The 15,448-nt window shown below is 41.9% G+C and overlaps 2 protein-coding genes across 2 annotated transcripts; one reads left to right on the top strand and one right to left on the bottom strand.

The window, feature by feature from the left end:
• The first annotated feature begins 4,013 nt into the window (after positions 1-4,013).
• On the top strand, positions 4,014-7,421 carry LOC124037151 (pre-mRNA-splicing factor 38A-like). Its single transcript, XM_046351813.1, has 10 exons — positions 4,014-4,217; positions 4,623-4,782; positions 4,970-5,091; positions 5,187-5,272; positions 5,359-5,469; positions 5,614-5,723; positions 6,404-6,430; positions 6,655-6,740; positions 6,918-6,966; positions 7,143-7,421. The coding sequence occupies exons 1-10, from the start codon at positions 4,088-4,090 to the stop codon at positions 7,186-7,188; spliced, it is 927 nt and encodes a 308-aa protein (XP_046207769.1). The 5' UTR covers positions 4,014-4,087; the 3' UTR covers positions 7,189-7,421.
• Positions 7,422-8,231: 810 nt separating this feature from the next.
• Positions 8,232-9,107, bottom strand: LOC124038690 (interferon-induced protein with tetratricopeptide repeats 5-like). Its single transcript, XM_046354777.1, is given in 2 exon segments — positions 8,232-8,752; positions 8,754-9,107. Coding segments are annotated over 2 exon segments (726 nt in total). The 3' UTR covers positions 8,232-8,380.
• Between the last annotated feature and the right edge of the window lie 6,341 nt (positions 9,108-15,448).

Here is a 15,448-nt window from a genome sequence, read left to right as displayed (position 1 = left end):
AATCTCCATAGACAAACATTGGAAGTAAAATGGCATTACGGAAGAGCAGTGACTTTCAACGTGGCACCGTCATAGGATGGCGCCTTTCCAGCAAGTCAGTTTGTCACATTTCTGCCCTGCTGGAGCTGTCCCAGTAAACTGTAAGTGCTGTTATTGTGAAGTGGAAAAGTCTAGGAGCAACGACGGCTCAGCTGTGAAGTGGTAGGCCACACAAGCTCTCAGAACGGGACCGCCGAGTGCTGAAGGGTATAAAAATGGTCTGTCCTCGGTTGTAACACTCACTACTGAATTCCAAACTGCCTCTGGAAGCAACGTCGGCGCAAAAACTCCTCGTCAAGAGTTTCATGAAATGTGTTTCCATGGCTGAGGGATGAATCTGGGTTAGGTGGAAGCCAGGAGAACGCTACCTGCCTGAATGCATAGTGCCAACTGTAAAGTTTGGTGGAGGAGAAGTAATAGTCTGGGACTGTTTTTCATGGTTCGGACATTGTTGACAATTCTGTGCTTCCACCTTTGTGGCCGGCCACAGTTTTGGGATGCCCTTTCCTGTTTTAGCATGATAATGCCCCATGCAGAAACATGCACAAAGCGAGATCCTTACAGAAATGGTTTGTCGAGATCGGTGTGGAAGAACTTGACTGGCCTGCACGGAGCCCTGAACTCAACCCCATCGAACAACTTTGGGATGAATTGGAACGGCGACTTCGAACCAGGCCTAATCGCCCAACCTCACTAATGCTCTTGTGGCTGAATGGAAGCAAGTTCCCGCAGCAATGTTCCAACAGATAGTGGAATGTCTTCCCGGAAGAGTGGAATCTGTTATAGCAGCAAAGAGGAGACCAACTCCATATTAATGCCCATGATTTGGGAATGAGATGTTCGACAAGCAGGTGTCCACATATTTTTGATAATGTAGTGTAGTTCCTCACGGAATTACGTTTCAGTGGACACGCCGTACGGATGTAAAAATCCCTCAAAATCTGCCATTGGCACCCATACAAATTAGCCCCAAGGTTGCCTTGTTAAATCGGGTTCATTCTCTTAAATAAACACCATGACTGGTTTCTCATTAGCTGGGAATGTTGCTTGAAATGTTCGACACAACACACATTGGTAATATTGTGATTTTGTAATAGACTGTCACAGACCCAATTAAAAAAAGTCAACATTGGCCATTGATTATGTAACTTTGTTTACATGTTGGGGTTACAAAAAATTGAAATCAAAACGGGGCCGCGGACATGCAGATAGTTCATTAGCACGTCTGTCGGTTTTCTGTGCAACATGGAAATATGTGGGAACCCTCAAGGCGTCCTCAGACATAGGTTTGTTTTGCTCTGAGCAGAACTTGGCTCTGCGAGGTGAACGTCTGTGCTTGCATGCTCCCTTATTATAATACCTTTGTTTGAAAAACTAGAGAAAAGCGGCAATATTGCGGTTTGTCCCTCTTGAAACACCGTAGCAACAAATACACTTCCTCAAAATTGTCAGAATTAATCAAAGATAACTCAATAATTCTGTTATTAATTTTGACATTTTTGCAGAGGTCTTAGTCGAGCTATTTTACACCTAACTAACTCAATTTTAAAAATGTGCATGAAAACCTGTCTTCTGTTGTTGAATGACAACAAACACTTCATTGAATAATCCCTACTGCTGACCAATCACCAATGAAGGGCGTAGAATTTGGCTACTGAACTGTGACAAGACTCAAGAGAAAATGTGTGCTGAACAACAACAACAGAAAAAACTTATTAAACTTTTCAAATTGTACAAAAATATACGGAAGTTGAATTACACATTCAAAATACATATTTAGCAAATAACATAACCAAGCACATAGGTTTAAGAAAAGGAAATAGAAAATGAAAAAAATATATGTTTATATATAGCTAGCATGCTAACCTTATTCAGCCAGCTAATGTTATCTGTTGTTGCTACACCTTATTCAAAAGATTAGCCAGCTGGCTACAGTTGGTTCTGGAGCTGGATTTGTCATAAGCAATTTGTGAAATGTTCACCAGATGGATAGGGGAAACCAGTATCTTTGACTTTGCCATATATTGTTATAGCCAAAGTCCTGGCATATTTCATAAATTGCAACTCTGAATCCGCCATAGATATAGAAAAATCAATATGGATAGCCTAATTATTGAACGATTTGGATTAGTGTCACGTTGTTCTACAGTGTAATGGACACGGTGCCACCTTCGGTAGGCTGCCGGCAGGCTATTCAGCTGCGCTATAGCAGTGATAAGTCAGCCTGTGCTCATGTCATGGTTCTCACAGCTAGGGGAAGTCAAATCATAGGCTACAATGACTTTGCTCATGATGCACGCCGCAAATTATATGTAAAACCACCCAGTTTATAATACAGGAAAAACACTTGTGATTTCTAGCTGCACCAATCTAAAGCAGTGAAACATGGTCAAAACCATTCATCTTGGGGTGGTGGGGGGAGCGGAGTCCCAAAATACAATACATGCAAGTTTACCATTTATAAAATGGTCATATACACTCAGTGTACAAAACATTAAGAACACCTTCCTAATATTGAGTTGCGCACCTGGTCAGTCTATGACATGGAAAGAAAAGGTGTTCTTAAATAAATGTTTTCTACACTTAGTTTGGTGTATATAAACTCAGCAAAAAAAGAAACATCCTCTCACTGTCAACTGCATTTTTTTCAGCAAACTTAACATGTGTAAATATTTGTATGAACATAACAAGATTCAACAACTAAGACGTAAACTGAACAAGTTCCACAGACAAAACCGTGACTTGTCAGTGAAGAGCACTTTTTGCCTGTCTGTCTGGTCCAGTGATGGTGGGTTTGTGCCCATAGGCGACATTGTTGCTGGTGATGTCTGGTGGGGACCTGCCTTACAATAGGCCTACTGGTGTAACTCGGACAGTCGTTATTGCCATCCTGTACCTGTCCCGCAGGTGTGATGTTCGGATGTACTGATCCTATGCAGGTGTTGTTACAAGTGGTTTGCCACTGCGAGGACGATCAGCTGTCCACACTGTCTCCCTGTAGCGCTGTCTTAGGTGTCTCACAGTACGGACATTGCAATTTATTGCCCTGGCCACATCTGCAGTCCTCATGCCTCCATGCAACATGCCTAAGTCATGTTCATGCAGATGAGCAGGGACCCTGGACATCTTTCTTTTGGTGTTTTTCAGAGTCAGTAGAAAGGCCTTTTTAGTGTCCTAAGATTTCATAACTGTAACCTTAATTGCCTACCATCTGTAAGCTGTTAGTGTCTTAACAACCGTTCCACATGTGCATATTCATTAATTGTTTATACTTTATTGAACAAGCATGGGAAACAGTGTTTAAAAGTTTTACAATGAAGATATGTGAAGTTATTTGGATTTTTACGAATTATCTTTGAAAGACCGTGTCCTGAAAAAATGACCTTTCTTTTTTTTTTGCTGAATTTATATAATTTTTCACTGATATGAAAGATAGCGTCAGGGCTTTTAACAAACTTCCTCGGCCAGAAAATACTATTGTCAATATGTGCTAACTAGCTAGCTGCCATCCTCACAAAGCGACAGGAACTCATATCTGAGTAAATGGCTAAATTGATCAAATTCCAAGTAGTTTAAAATAAATAAAAGACAGGGCAAATAATAGAGCTAAATGAAGATGCACATATAATGTAGCCACAGGGCTCCCGAGTGGCGCAGCGGTCTAAGGCACTGCATCTTAGTGCAAGAGACATCACTACAGTCCCTGGATTGATTCCAGGCCGTATCACATCCGGCCGTGATTTGGAATCCCATAGGGCGGCGCATAATTGGCCCAGCGTCGTCCGGGGTAGGCCGTCATTGTAAATAAGAATTTGTTCTTAACTGACTTGCCTAGTTAAATAAACTTTAAAAAAAATAGTTATCCTTAACACGTGTAACACTTTACACGAGAAAATTGCGTGTTTGGCATGTGACTGAAAAGTTTCATCCAATGAACGCCTTCACAATCTGCCCCGGAAGTGTAAATTGTTGCACCGGAAGATATACTGTAAAAATGCGAATTCGTTTCGCACAGGAAAACATTTTCATTCCGTTTTGAACTGTGAAGATGGCAAACAGGACGGTTAAAGATGCCAACAGTATACATGGAACAAATCCACAATACTTGGTAGAGAAAATTATTCGTACTCGAATCTATGAATCAAAATACTGGAAAGAAGAATGCTTTGGACTGACGGGTGAGTTGTGGCCATAGAGAATGATAGAGGCCCTGTGTGGCCAAAATGACTTTTTAGCATGGGCCGCGCCATTGAGGGCTTCCACCATTTTAAAGTAGTCAACCGGGTGGGGATTCCTATGGGTTGTAGCCTCAATGGCACTGTCCATAGACGCAATAATAACACAGATATAAGATGAGTCCTCTAACAATCTCTATGGTCTTAACTAGCTAATGCTAGTTAGCTTGAAATACAAATACCACAAATGTAAACAAAGTGCGCTAGTTAGCATCTAGTCTATTTTACCCTGTTACATTTGATTTGTTACTCTCAATTGAGGTTTGTGCACATCAGAAGTAATAGCTAGCGAACTATGCCTGGTACATATTGATTATTTCTTCTCACTGGTTTCTCTCTGATCAACAGCTGAGCTTGTCGTTGACAAAGCCATGGCGCTGAAGTTTGTCGGTGGAGTTTATGGCGGAAATATCAAACCGACACCGTTCCTGTGTCTCACTCTGAAGATGCTGCAGATCCAGCCAGAGAAAGACATCATTGTAGAATTTATCAAAAACGAGGATTTCAAGTAAGTTTTGGCTTTCGGGCAGGTTGTAGTATAAGAAGCATTTCTGTATTTAGTGTTTAAAACGTTTCATGTATCACTATCTTCTAACTCCCAGCTTGACAAATGTGATTTAAAAAAAATAAATCGGAACCTAAATACCTTACACACCCATTGTGGCAACCTCACTGTGATGGTTTCCACACCATAGATATGTCCGCTTGCTTGGCGCCATGTACATGAGGTTGACTGGGACATCAGTGGATTGCTACAAATACCTGGAACCACTGTACAACGACTACAGAAAAATCAAGAGTCAGAACCGAAATGGGGGTGAGTGTTTACGTGTAATCGTGGAATGATTATACAATGCAAAATGGCCTACTTTTGAGTTAAATGGCACTTTCTCCTCTCACCCTCTGTTTCAGAGTTTGAGCTGCAACACGTCGATGAGTTTATTGATGAACTGCTACACTCTGAGAGAATGTGTGACATAATCCTTCCCAGGCTTCAGGTAAGTCTTCTACCCGTGTACGTGCTCACGTGCTTTGTTTCGCTGACCTAGATCACTGATTTTGTGTGTGTGTGTGTTGACTACAGAAAAGGCAGGTTCTTGAGGAGGCGGAGCTGTTAGACACGCGCATCAGTGCCCTGGAAGAAGACCTGGATGAGGTGGAGACCAGCGAAGAGGAAGATGAGGAGGAGGAGAAGGTAGTAGTCTAAACTTTATCCCCCTATCCACCAATAAACTGCCTAAGCTAACTGTACATTTGCGTAAACTTACACTAGTGTAAGTGGGTGGAGGAATTCTGTTTCACTGTCCATGTCTGTCTCTGTCTGTTCAAATGTCTACAGACAGAGAGAGTTCAGACCCCAGAGCCCCACAGACGGAGTTACCGAGACAACGATCGGCCTCGCCGCTCGCCCTCTCCACGCTACAGACGCAGCAGTCGTTCACCCAGACGGTAACTAACCAGCCATGCATGTATCTCAGTTTATAGTAGGGGTGTAATGAATGTTTAAGATATGAGTGCATTGATCCACGAGACCCCAAACCGATCCAATTCTAGCATGCGTCAGTCATAAAGTCGATTCCAACATTACAAATCACTTCCTTTAAAAACAAGGCTCATTACTTTCTTAAAATAACAAATCTTTTGTGACAACTGATGTAATTTTTCGATATCTTTGGTAATGTTAACTTCATAACGGGGACCACAATCACTTTGCGAACTGCACTGCATGACCAAAAATTGAGGGAAGAGAAGCTCTGTTAAAAACTTCCAATACCTTTTAGTTTTTTTTAGACCGGGGAGAAATCCGAAGTTGTGCTATACACCGAGTGTACAAAACATTCGGAACACCTTCCTAATATTGAGTTGCATCCCCTTTTGACCTCAGAACAGTTTCAATTAGGTGAGGCATGGACTCTACAAGATGTCAAACATTCCATGTTGATGAATTAGTAGGTGGTGATTTAAGATCAAAAGTGTGGGGGCAAACATGCATGCCCCCCCCTTCTCTTATGGTTCAGTTTAGGTGCCGACATACACCAATAGATGTCTTGAAAGCTTCCTAGTTCGTAGTCATTTCCTATAACATCCTCAAGACACTAAAGATTGTGCATCCTTTTTATTCCGTCTAGGAGGAGCAGATCACCTAAGAGACGAAGGTATGAAGCCATGTTTTCTGCTTGGATTCTTCTCTGCTGGATTTCATATTTTCCTTGGTTTGAATTCCAAACGGATGGTATTGAATATAATAACACCGAGCCTACTTGGAAGTGTTTTAAATTCTACATGAACTGAGACTTAATTCACTTAGGGTCAGTGTTACTTGCAAACAGTGCCCTGTATTAATGATGCGTGCGTTGCTTGTCTCTCCTTTGCACAACAGCCCATCCCCCAGGCGAGAACGTCACCGCAGCAAAAGCCCCCGTCGCCACCGCTCCCGAGAGAGACGTCACCGCTCGAAGTCCCCAGGTATCATAGCGATGGCTACCATACCGTCCTGCAACGCACACGATTAAAAAGTCAAACCAGTGTTTTATATTTGTGCTGTGTGACACATTTTCAGCTGTACTCATTAGACTTTAAGATGTTTGGAACAATCGTTCCCCCTGCCCAGTCTGACCTCGAGCTGTCTCCATTTTGTCCCAGGGCATCACAGAAGCCACAGGCATCGCAGTCACTCCAAAACCCCAGAGAGGTGAGTGATGATAGAAGAGGAAGATCCTCACCACTATTCTGGGATCTCCAATATTTAAAAAAAAGCTGCTCTGTGTTCATAGTGTAGTTGAACTGTCTTGAATACCATCAAATCAGAGAGGGAGACATTTTAGTGAGTATATCACCAACTTTTGTCTTTCTTCATCTCTATTCTAGGAGTTCAAAAAAGAGCCACAAGAAGAGTCGAAGAGGAAACGTGTGATCCACTTTGTATTTTGTTCTCTTTGACAGTTCCTTTTTTTGACTTGGACATTAATGTGGCCAAATTTGTACGGAATCCCTTGTATTTTGTTTGAGAAAGTAATTGCATTTTAAGATATTTTCAGACCATGTAGCAGAAAGAATCCATTTCAATTTTATTTCTAAAATCTGCAGCTCATATAGAACTGTCCACAACCCTATGTATCAGTGAATAAAGTTGCTTGGTGGTTTGAACATAAGACTGAGAATGTCATGTCTGCACAGTCTCCTTGTATGAACTTTCTGGCCAAGCAGCTAAGGGACCATGGTAACAACGGTTGTTAATCCCAATTATAATAGTTTTACCAAAACCATTATTGTAAAAACAATTGGTAATGTGATGTGTCTCACTACAGAAGTTGGGACATAGTTGCATATTATTATGGATGTGTGTCATCAATGCATATAACGATGTCCTCGTTTTGAATGTGTGATTTGTTTGTGGTATGAGTTGCACCCTGAAACTCACATTTATACAAATAACTTATTTTATGTGCTTTTGACAGAACATTTGTCACAAATTGCTTAACCGTCACCCGGCAGCGACCAAAGATGATAAAAACAAGACATACAATATGTCACCTTCAATTTGATTAACCTTTTTGATTGGTTAATTCTACTCCTTGCTCTTATTTTTTATGTTAAGTGTATTGGATATTATAAAATAAAAATCTCCTGGAGTCCAAGTCAAACCAAGATTTTATTTCTGAGCTCCTAGAGAATAACAGTTACAAAGCGCAGTGTACAGTCAAGTCCAAAGCTTTGGGTGATATCACATATTTATTGTTCTTGGGCGGGACTCTGTTCCGTTTTGATCTATACAAGGACACAGGATTACACTCCCAAGACAGGAGATGATAATAGGACAGTTTCACAAGGTTAGTCACATGCTCCGTTATGTGGACCCACAATAAAATGTCCCATTAGTTAGCAAGAAATTCCTGGATTTCTGCACATCTTACATTTTTCTCTTCTCTGATCTTCCTCAACATTTTTAGACTTTCTACCATATTTGTTAGAATTTGGTATTTCTGCTGCCCTCTTGTGATAATCAATTGATCCATTGTAATCCTTAATGGAGGAATACAGGTATGTAGCGTATTGGTTGTAGAGCAACTAACTTGGATGGCTCCTGTACACTGGCGAGTAATTCCTCATAGATCTGATTGGCTAATTCCCTTGTCAATTCTTGATTTTGAAGAGATGCTTGCAAGCTCCAGTTTGACCTTAATTAACATCTCTGGGTAGAGTAAGACCACATCCATATAGAGACTGATGGCTTTGTTGATCAAGCTCTGCCTCAGACTATCACCCAAGACGTGGCTCGATTGCCACTCCTTTCTCCCAGGCTCCATCCTAATAGCCATTTGGAAGTACTCTATCGCTTTCTGTCTTTTGTCCTGGCCACACTTCATAAGGGTCCAGGCTTTTTCAGCACATACCTCGGGGTGCAGTTCTCCCTGGGACGGTGAGGGGTAATCCCGTAGCAGTGCCTCGACCTTTGTCACATATCCCTGGCTCTCTGCCAGGTTTATCCAGGTGATAGTGAACTCAGGCTAGGTTTCCATAGTGGACCAGCAGCCAAGGACCCATTGTGTCTAAAGGACTGTTTTGGTGAAAGGCCTCCTCTGCCTTATTACTGAGGCACTGTAGGGCCATGTTAGTGGAGCCCAGGGTGTGGTGTACATAAGCCCACATGTTGTACTTCTGACCCAGCCACGGATAGCTCTCGTCGCTGCCAATGTCCTCCAGGTGATCTCTGATACTGAGCAGCTTGTACCTGCTGACCTCCAGCCCCCAGGTGAAGTGACACTCCAGCTTCTCCAGTTTAGTCCTCGGGGCTGTCTGAGTAGGGCTGGTTAAAAACAAGGCTTTGAACATGGCAACGTAATTACATTGAGACTCGGGTTGTTTCACTTTAAAATGTATACCAAACAAAAAAACATTGATTTCAAAATGTAACAACTCGTACAACTATGAACAAGGACGACTTTGAAAAAGTTCCAACTGAAAACTTTACAAAAACACATTTACAGGAAGAAATGTGCAGATAATGTTTGGCAACAGAATACGTCCGAGGAAGATTTTACCATAATTTTACTGTAATTTTACCAAAAGGTGCATCAGCATAGTTTTTCCAGTAAATGTTTGCTTATTTTATTGTTCAAAGTAGACATTGTGCATAGAGTTGTATGGTTTGTTAAACTATAAAAATCAATGGTTTTTGTTTGGCATACATTTCAACGTGAAAAATTGTAGTTGCAGCGTAATTCCCTTTCATGGAAATGAACAACATTAAACTATGTTAACATTTTAGCAGAGACTCTTATCCAGAGTGACTTACAGTAGTGAGAGCATACATGTTTCTCTTTTTTCATACTGGTCCCCTGTGCGAATCAAACCCACAACGCTGGCGAACTTGCAAGTGCCATGCTCTACCAACTGAGCCACACTTTTAAGCATCAAGAGTTAATGTGACACAAGTACATCTACATTTAGTTATTTTACAATGAAAACGATTGGATCTGCTGTTTTGTGGTAGATGTTTTATTTACAGAGTACTTACTTCATAGTTGGGCAGTCGAGTAATTATTGTGGATGTCCCTGAGTTTCCTGGACAAGTGAGTGTCAGTGAACAGTTATTCTTGCCCTGGAATTGCGTTCCCATGCAAAACTAGACAGATCGCTAATAACTGAGTCTTCAATAAAACTACCAATGCGTGACTTTTCCTTAGAGAATATATTGAAAACGTTTATGTTATTGAACTGCAAAAATACAGAAAATAATATACTTTACTATTCAAATCACATGGACATATTGTAGCTGTACATCATACATTTCGAGTCGAAGTTGCATAAATACAAAGCACATGACTTGGTCCCATGTCTGGCATGACGCCAAACCAGATACACCTCTGTACAATAAAGCATATTACACTAGAAACAGTAAGACTAGTATGTTTTACAATTCGCATACATGACGCACGAGCAAACTAATACAGCTGACGGCAAACATGAAAGGCAAGTCAATTTGCGCGAGGAAATGTAACCAACTAACATCGATAAGAAAGCAATTATATCAATAACAATGTTGGCATCACTAGCAATGTGATTGAATTGAACTAACAAACAAATATTGTCCGAGGCTGAAGCGTGACGTTATTTTCAGCTGTTGTCTGCGTGTTTGACTACTCTACATCCCGTTTCCGTGCATTCCTTCTAAGTACCAGAAAGCTCCACTAGGGGGCGAAAAAATCATGGAACACAATGAAAGTCCATTTAAACCACTATAATAAAATAATCTGTTAACCTTTCTCGATACATTGCAGTCAATGTTCCTTCCAAACTGCGCACGTGCGCGGGCGCGCTGCTCACCCGGGACTGCAGCCAGAAGAAATATCAACCAGCACTGAGAAGCATGAGATTGAACTTCACTCAACTTTCTAGTTTTTCCCTTCAGTTAACACTATCAACTTTTCCCTTGAAAAGCAAATCAGGTAAAGAGTTTTTTTCCCGTGTTAAAGGGGTGGTGTTGTATTTTGAGACAGGCTTGAAGAAATTAAGTAGCCAATAAGCAACAGGTAGCATAATTTGTCTGAATCGCTGTAATAATGGAATGGGAATAATAATGCATTTTATTTTGTAAAGTGGTTTATTGCATCAAACAACACATTTTCAGTCACCTCCTTATCTGAAGGACAATTGGATAAGACCTGCATGTTATTTTCCAAAAGTCTCATGGAATGTAGGCCTACATGGAACACCACACATTGCCTACTACTGTAGCCTGAATGATAGAACAGCTATTTCCATGTAAAAAATGTTATTGGGTGCATTTATCCATTGTTTTTGATGGTAGGCCTACATTATGATAAAATAGCCACAGTAGCCTACTTGGACACTGATATAAGGGTAACCTAAAGTGAGTACAGCCTCAGTGTTCACTGTAAACGCTCACCAAAAGTTGCACATCATTTTCACAACGTTCAAATGTACGTGTTCAGCATACCTGAAATTTGCTCAGTGCCGGAAATAATTAGAGGGAACATTGGTCACAGGGATGACGTTTTTCTCAATACATTGCAGTCAATGGGAAACGATGAGTGTCACAGGGTGGATGTTTTTGTTTTGTTTCTCTCATGCCTGTCTCCCACTCTCTACCTCCTCTTTTTACTCTCTCGTTCTCTTCTCTCTCTCCCCTCCTTCCCCTTTCTTTCACCTCCTCCCCCTCTTCCCACTCTCCCCATTCTCTCTCTCTCTCCTTCTTTCCCCTCCATTCTCCCTAATCCTCCTTCTTTCCCCCCCTCCACCTACTCTCATCTCCCTCTTCCTCCTCTCTCTCCATCGTCCCTCCTTCACCCTCTTCCCTTCCCTCACCCCCTGCCCCTCCATACTTCTTTCCCTGCCCACCCCACTTCTCATCTCTCGCTCCCTCTCCTTCCTCTCTCCCCATCTCTGTTTGTCTGTTGACTTCTTCCTTCTTTCCTTCTTTCCTTCTTTCCTTCTTTCCTTCTTTCCTTCTTTCCTTCTTTCCCTCCCTCCCTCCCTCCCTCCCTCCCTCCCTCCCTCCCTCCCTCCCTCCCTCCCTCCCTCCCTCCCTCCCTCCCTCCCTCCCTCCCTCCCTCCCTCCCTCCCTCCCTCCCTCCCTCCCATCTCTCTCTCTCCGCTCTCTCCCTCATCCCTCCTTCACCCTCCCCTCTGTACAACTCTTCCAGATACAGTGGGTTAAAAAAGTATTTAGTCAGCCACCAATTGTGCAAGTTCACCCACTTAAAAAGATGAGAGGCCTGTAATTTTCATCATTGGTACACTTTAACTATGACAGACAAAATTAGGGGAAAAAATCCAGAAAATCACATTGTAGGATTTTTAATGAATTTATTTGCAAATTATGGTGGAAAATAAGTATTTGGTCACCTTCAAACAAGCAAGATTTCTGGCTCTCACAGACCTGCAACTTCTATAAGAGGCTCCTCTGTCCTCCACTCGTTACCTGTATTAATGGCACCTGTTTGAACTTGTTATCAATATAAAATATACCTGTCCACAACCTCCAACAGTCACACTCCAAACTCCACTATGGCCAAGACCAAAGAGCTGTCAAAGGACACCAGAAACCAAATTGTAGACCTGCACCAGGCTGGGAAGACTGAATCTGCAATAGGTAAGCAGCTTGGTATGAAGAAATCAACTGTGGGAGCAATTATTAGGAAATGGAAGACATACAAGACCACTGATAATCTCCCTCAATCTGGGGCTCCACGCAAGATCTCACCCTGTGGGGTCAAAATGATCACAAGAACAGTGAGCAAAAATCCCAGAACCACACGGGGGGACCTAGTGAATGACCTGCAGTGAGCTGGGACCAAAGTAACAAAGCCTACCATCAGTAACACACTACGCCGCCAGGGACACAAATCCTGCAGTGCCAGACGTGTCCCCCTGCTTAAGCCAGTACATGTCCAGGCCCATCTGAAGTTTGCTAGAGAGCATTTGGATGATCCAGAAGAAGATTGGGAGAATGTCAAAAGTTCAATCGTACCTGAATAAATTATACTGCTATTTTTAGGACATCAGGCACCATCAGTTTGCTCTATCAGTGTTGCTGTGGACAGGTTAATTAGTAATTAGGGAGGTGTATTCATTGATCAGCAATTTATAATTAAAAGTGGCTGCATGGTTCTGCAGATTTGCAGCTTGTTCAGCATTCTTCTGTCACATTTTGTCCAAAAGAAAATTCTTACCAATCATTGACCCACACGAGGCATATGTGTTCATTTTAAAATAAAAAAAACGTACTTATTTTAGAAGATAATAGTTTTAGCTAGCGAAATGTAGGCATATGTGTTCATTCTAAAATCGAAAACTTACTTGACAGTGCTTTTCCCGCCTACCCTCTTGGAGGTGTGGCTGTGACTCTTCAGTTATTCATTCAAATAAAAATAAAAAATCCCGTTTGGAACAATGACATCCCCGTGTCACTTTAGAATGATCAATGTAGCCTTTTCTGAAATATAAACTGCTGTCTTTTTTAAAAAGAGTAAACTATGCAGTATGTAGTACTCACTGGCCCATATGACATACAGTAATTGCCCTCTTTTAACATTCACCTTTGAACTCTGAAATCAAGTATGTGGCTGGACAAAATATCAAATGTAATCATTCTTACGTATACTGTTTGGGCATCAATTATGGTGTTGTCAGATACTGTACAGGTGGATATTTTGCAACATGTTGATGAAAGGTTGATTGTTTCATGATCCGGTCCGTTGTTTTTTTTGTTTTTTTTAAAACCTTTATTTAACTAGGCAAGTCAGTTAAGAACAAATTCTTATTTGGCCTACTCCTTTCATCTTCAATGATGTGAAGGAACTCATCCACTTTATATGGTAGTATGACAACTGTTTTAGATCCTCAGCTTCCTGAAGTAAATGATGCTCTCTATCAAACGCTACGCCAAACGCCAAACGCCAAACGCTACGCCACGTGAATGACTAGCCTCACAAAGCCACCTGATCCTGCGAGCTTACATAAAATGCAGTGCAGCGTTTTAATGCAGGGGAGAACAACTACCCCCTCTCATTGAAGCCACAAAGTTCAAGGCCGACCGCCTTCATGGTACCAATAATTACTTCTATTACACCAGATGTAAGTCCTTGAACCGATTATTTACAAAAATCAAACACAGGGTCTCCCGGGTGGCGCAGTGGTCTAGTGCCACCAGAGACTCTGGGTTCGAGCCTAGGCTCTGTCGCAGCCGGCCGCTATGGGGAGGTCCATGGGGCGACGCACAATTGGCTTAGCGTCGTCTGGGTTAGGATATCCTTGTCTCACTAGCGACTCCTGTGGCGGGCCGGGCACAGTGCACACTAACTCCTTTGGTAGGATAGTCTTGACCGGAGCTCATCCAGTTTATTCTCCAATGATTGCACGTTGGTCAATTGGACGGATGGTAGAGGCGGGTTAACAACTTGCAGGTTAATTAATAATAATAATAATAATATATGCCATTTAGCAGACGCTTTTATCCAAAGCGACTTACAGTCATGTGTGCATACATTCTACGTATGGGTGGTCCCGGGGATCGAACCCACTACCCTGGCGTTACAAGCGCCATGCTCTACCAACTGAGCTACAGACACAAGGCATCCAGACCTGCATCCCCTGTATCTGCGTCTTCTCTTCACAGGAATTTGGGCCTGGTCGGGTTCCTGGAGTAAATCCTCCGCGTCCGACTCATTAAATACTTTTTTTTTGGTGCAGTTCGAGATGAGTAATCGCTGTTTTGATATCCAGAAGCTCTTTACAGTCATAAGAGTCAGTGACAGAAATATTATGTTCAAAATAAGTTACAAATAACTTGAAAAAAAAACATTACATTTTACTATTATACATTTTATGCATACAAAATATACCCATACACCTGATGACCGTGTCAGCGTGCATGTGCCTGGCCCGCCACAGGAGTCGCTACAGCGCGATGGGACAAAGACTTCCCTGCCGGCCAAACCCTCCCCTAACTCGGACGACGCTGGGCCAATTGTGCGTCGTCTTATGGGTCTCCCGGTCATTACCGGCATGGGTATCGAACTAGCAACTGTAGTACTGCGGTGTGGTGCAGTGTCTTAGACCTCTGCGCCACTCAGGAGGCTCCATCCACACGGTTTTTAATGCTGATCAATTGCCTTGCACAAAGTATCAAAATACTAAAATACTACTTAAACAGGACTCTTAAATAATTTTATTGAAATGTTAATTTAAAAAATTTGATCACAGAAACAATGAGAAAATGTGGAAAAATAAATAAATAATTAAATGTTATTTAAAGCAGCCCGTGCAATCATCTGCCAGAGAGTAGCCCCAATCGGCCCGAGACCCAAGTAATACATTTAGGCCAGATAACTCACACCGGAATCGGCCCGTGCTCAATCCCTGCATCCTAGCCGAGATGGAACAAGAGGAGTGAGAGATACACTACCGGTCAAAAGTTTGGGGTCACTTAGAAATGTCCTTGTTTTTGAAAGAAAATAAAATGTTTTTGTCCATTAAAATAACACAACATTTATCAGAAATACAGCGTAGACATTCAAATCAAATCAAATGTTATTTGTCACATACACATGGTTAGCAGATGTTAATGCGAGTGTAGCTAAATGCTTGTGCTTCTAGTTCCGACAATGCAGTAATAACCAACAAGTAATCTAACTAACAATTCATAAACT

Source organism: Oncorhynchus gorbuscha, linkage group LG06 (assembly GCF_021184085.1).
Source record: "Oncorhynchus gorbuscha isolate QuinsamMale2020 ecotype Even-year linkage group LG06, OgorEven_v1.0, whole genome shotgun sequence".
In the NCBI taxonomy this organism is placed as follows: domain Eukaryota; kingdom Metazoa; phylum Chordata; class Actinopteri; order Salmoniformes; family Salmonidae; genus Oncorhynchus; species Oncorhynchus gorbuscha.
Note: the sequence above shows the minus strand (reverse complement) of the source record. Positions and strands in the feature narration are given on the sequence as shown.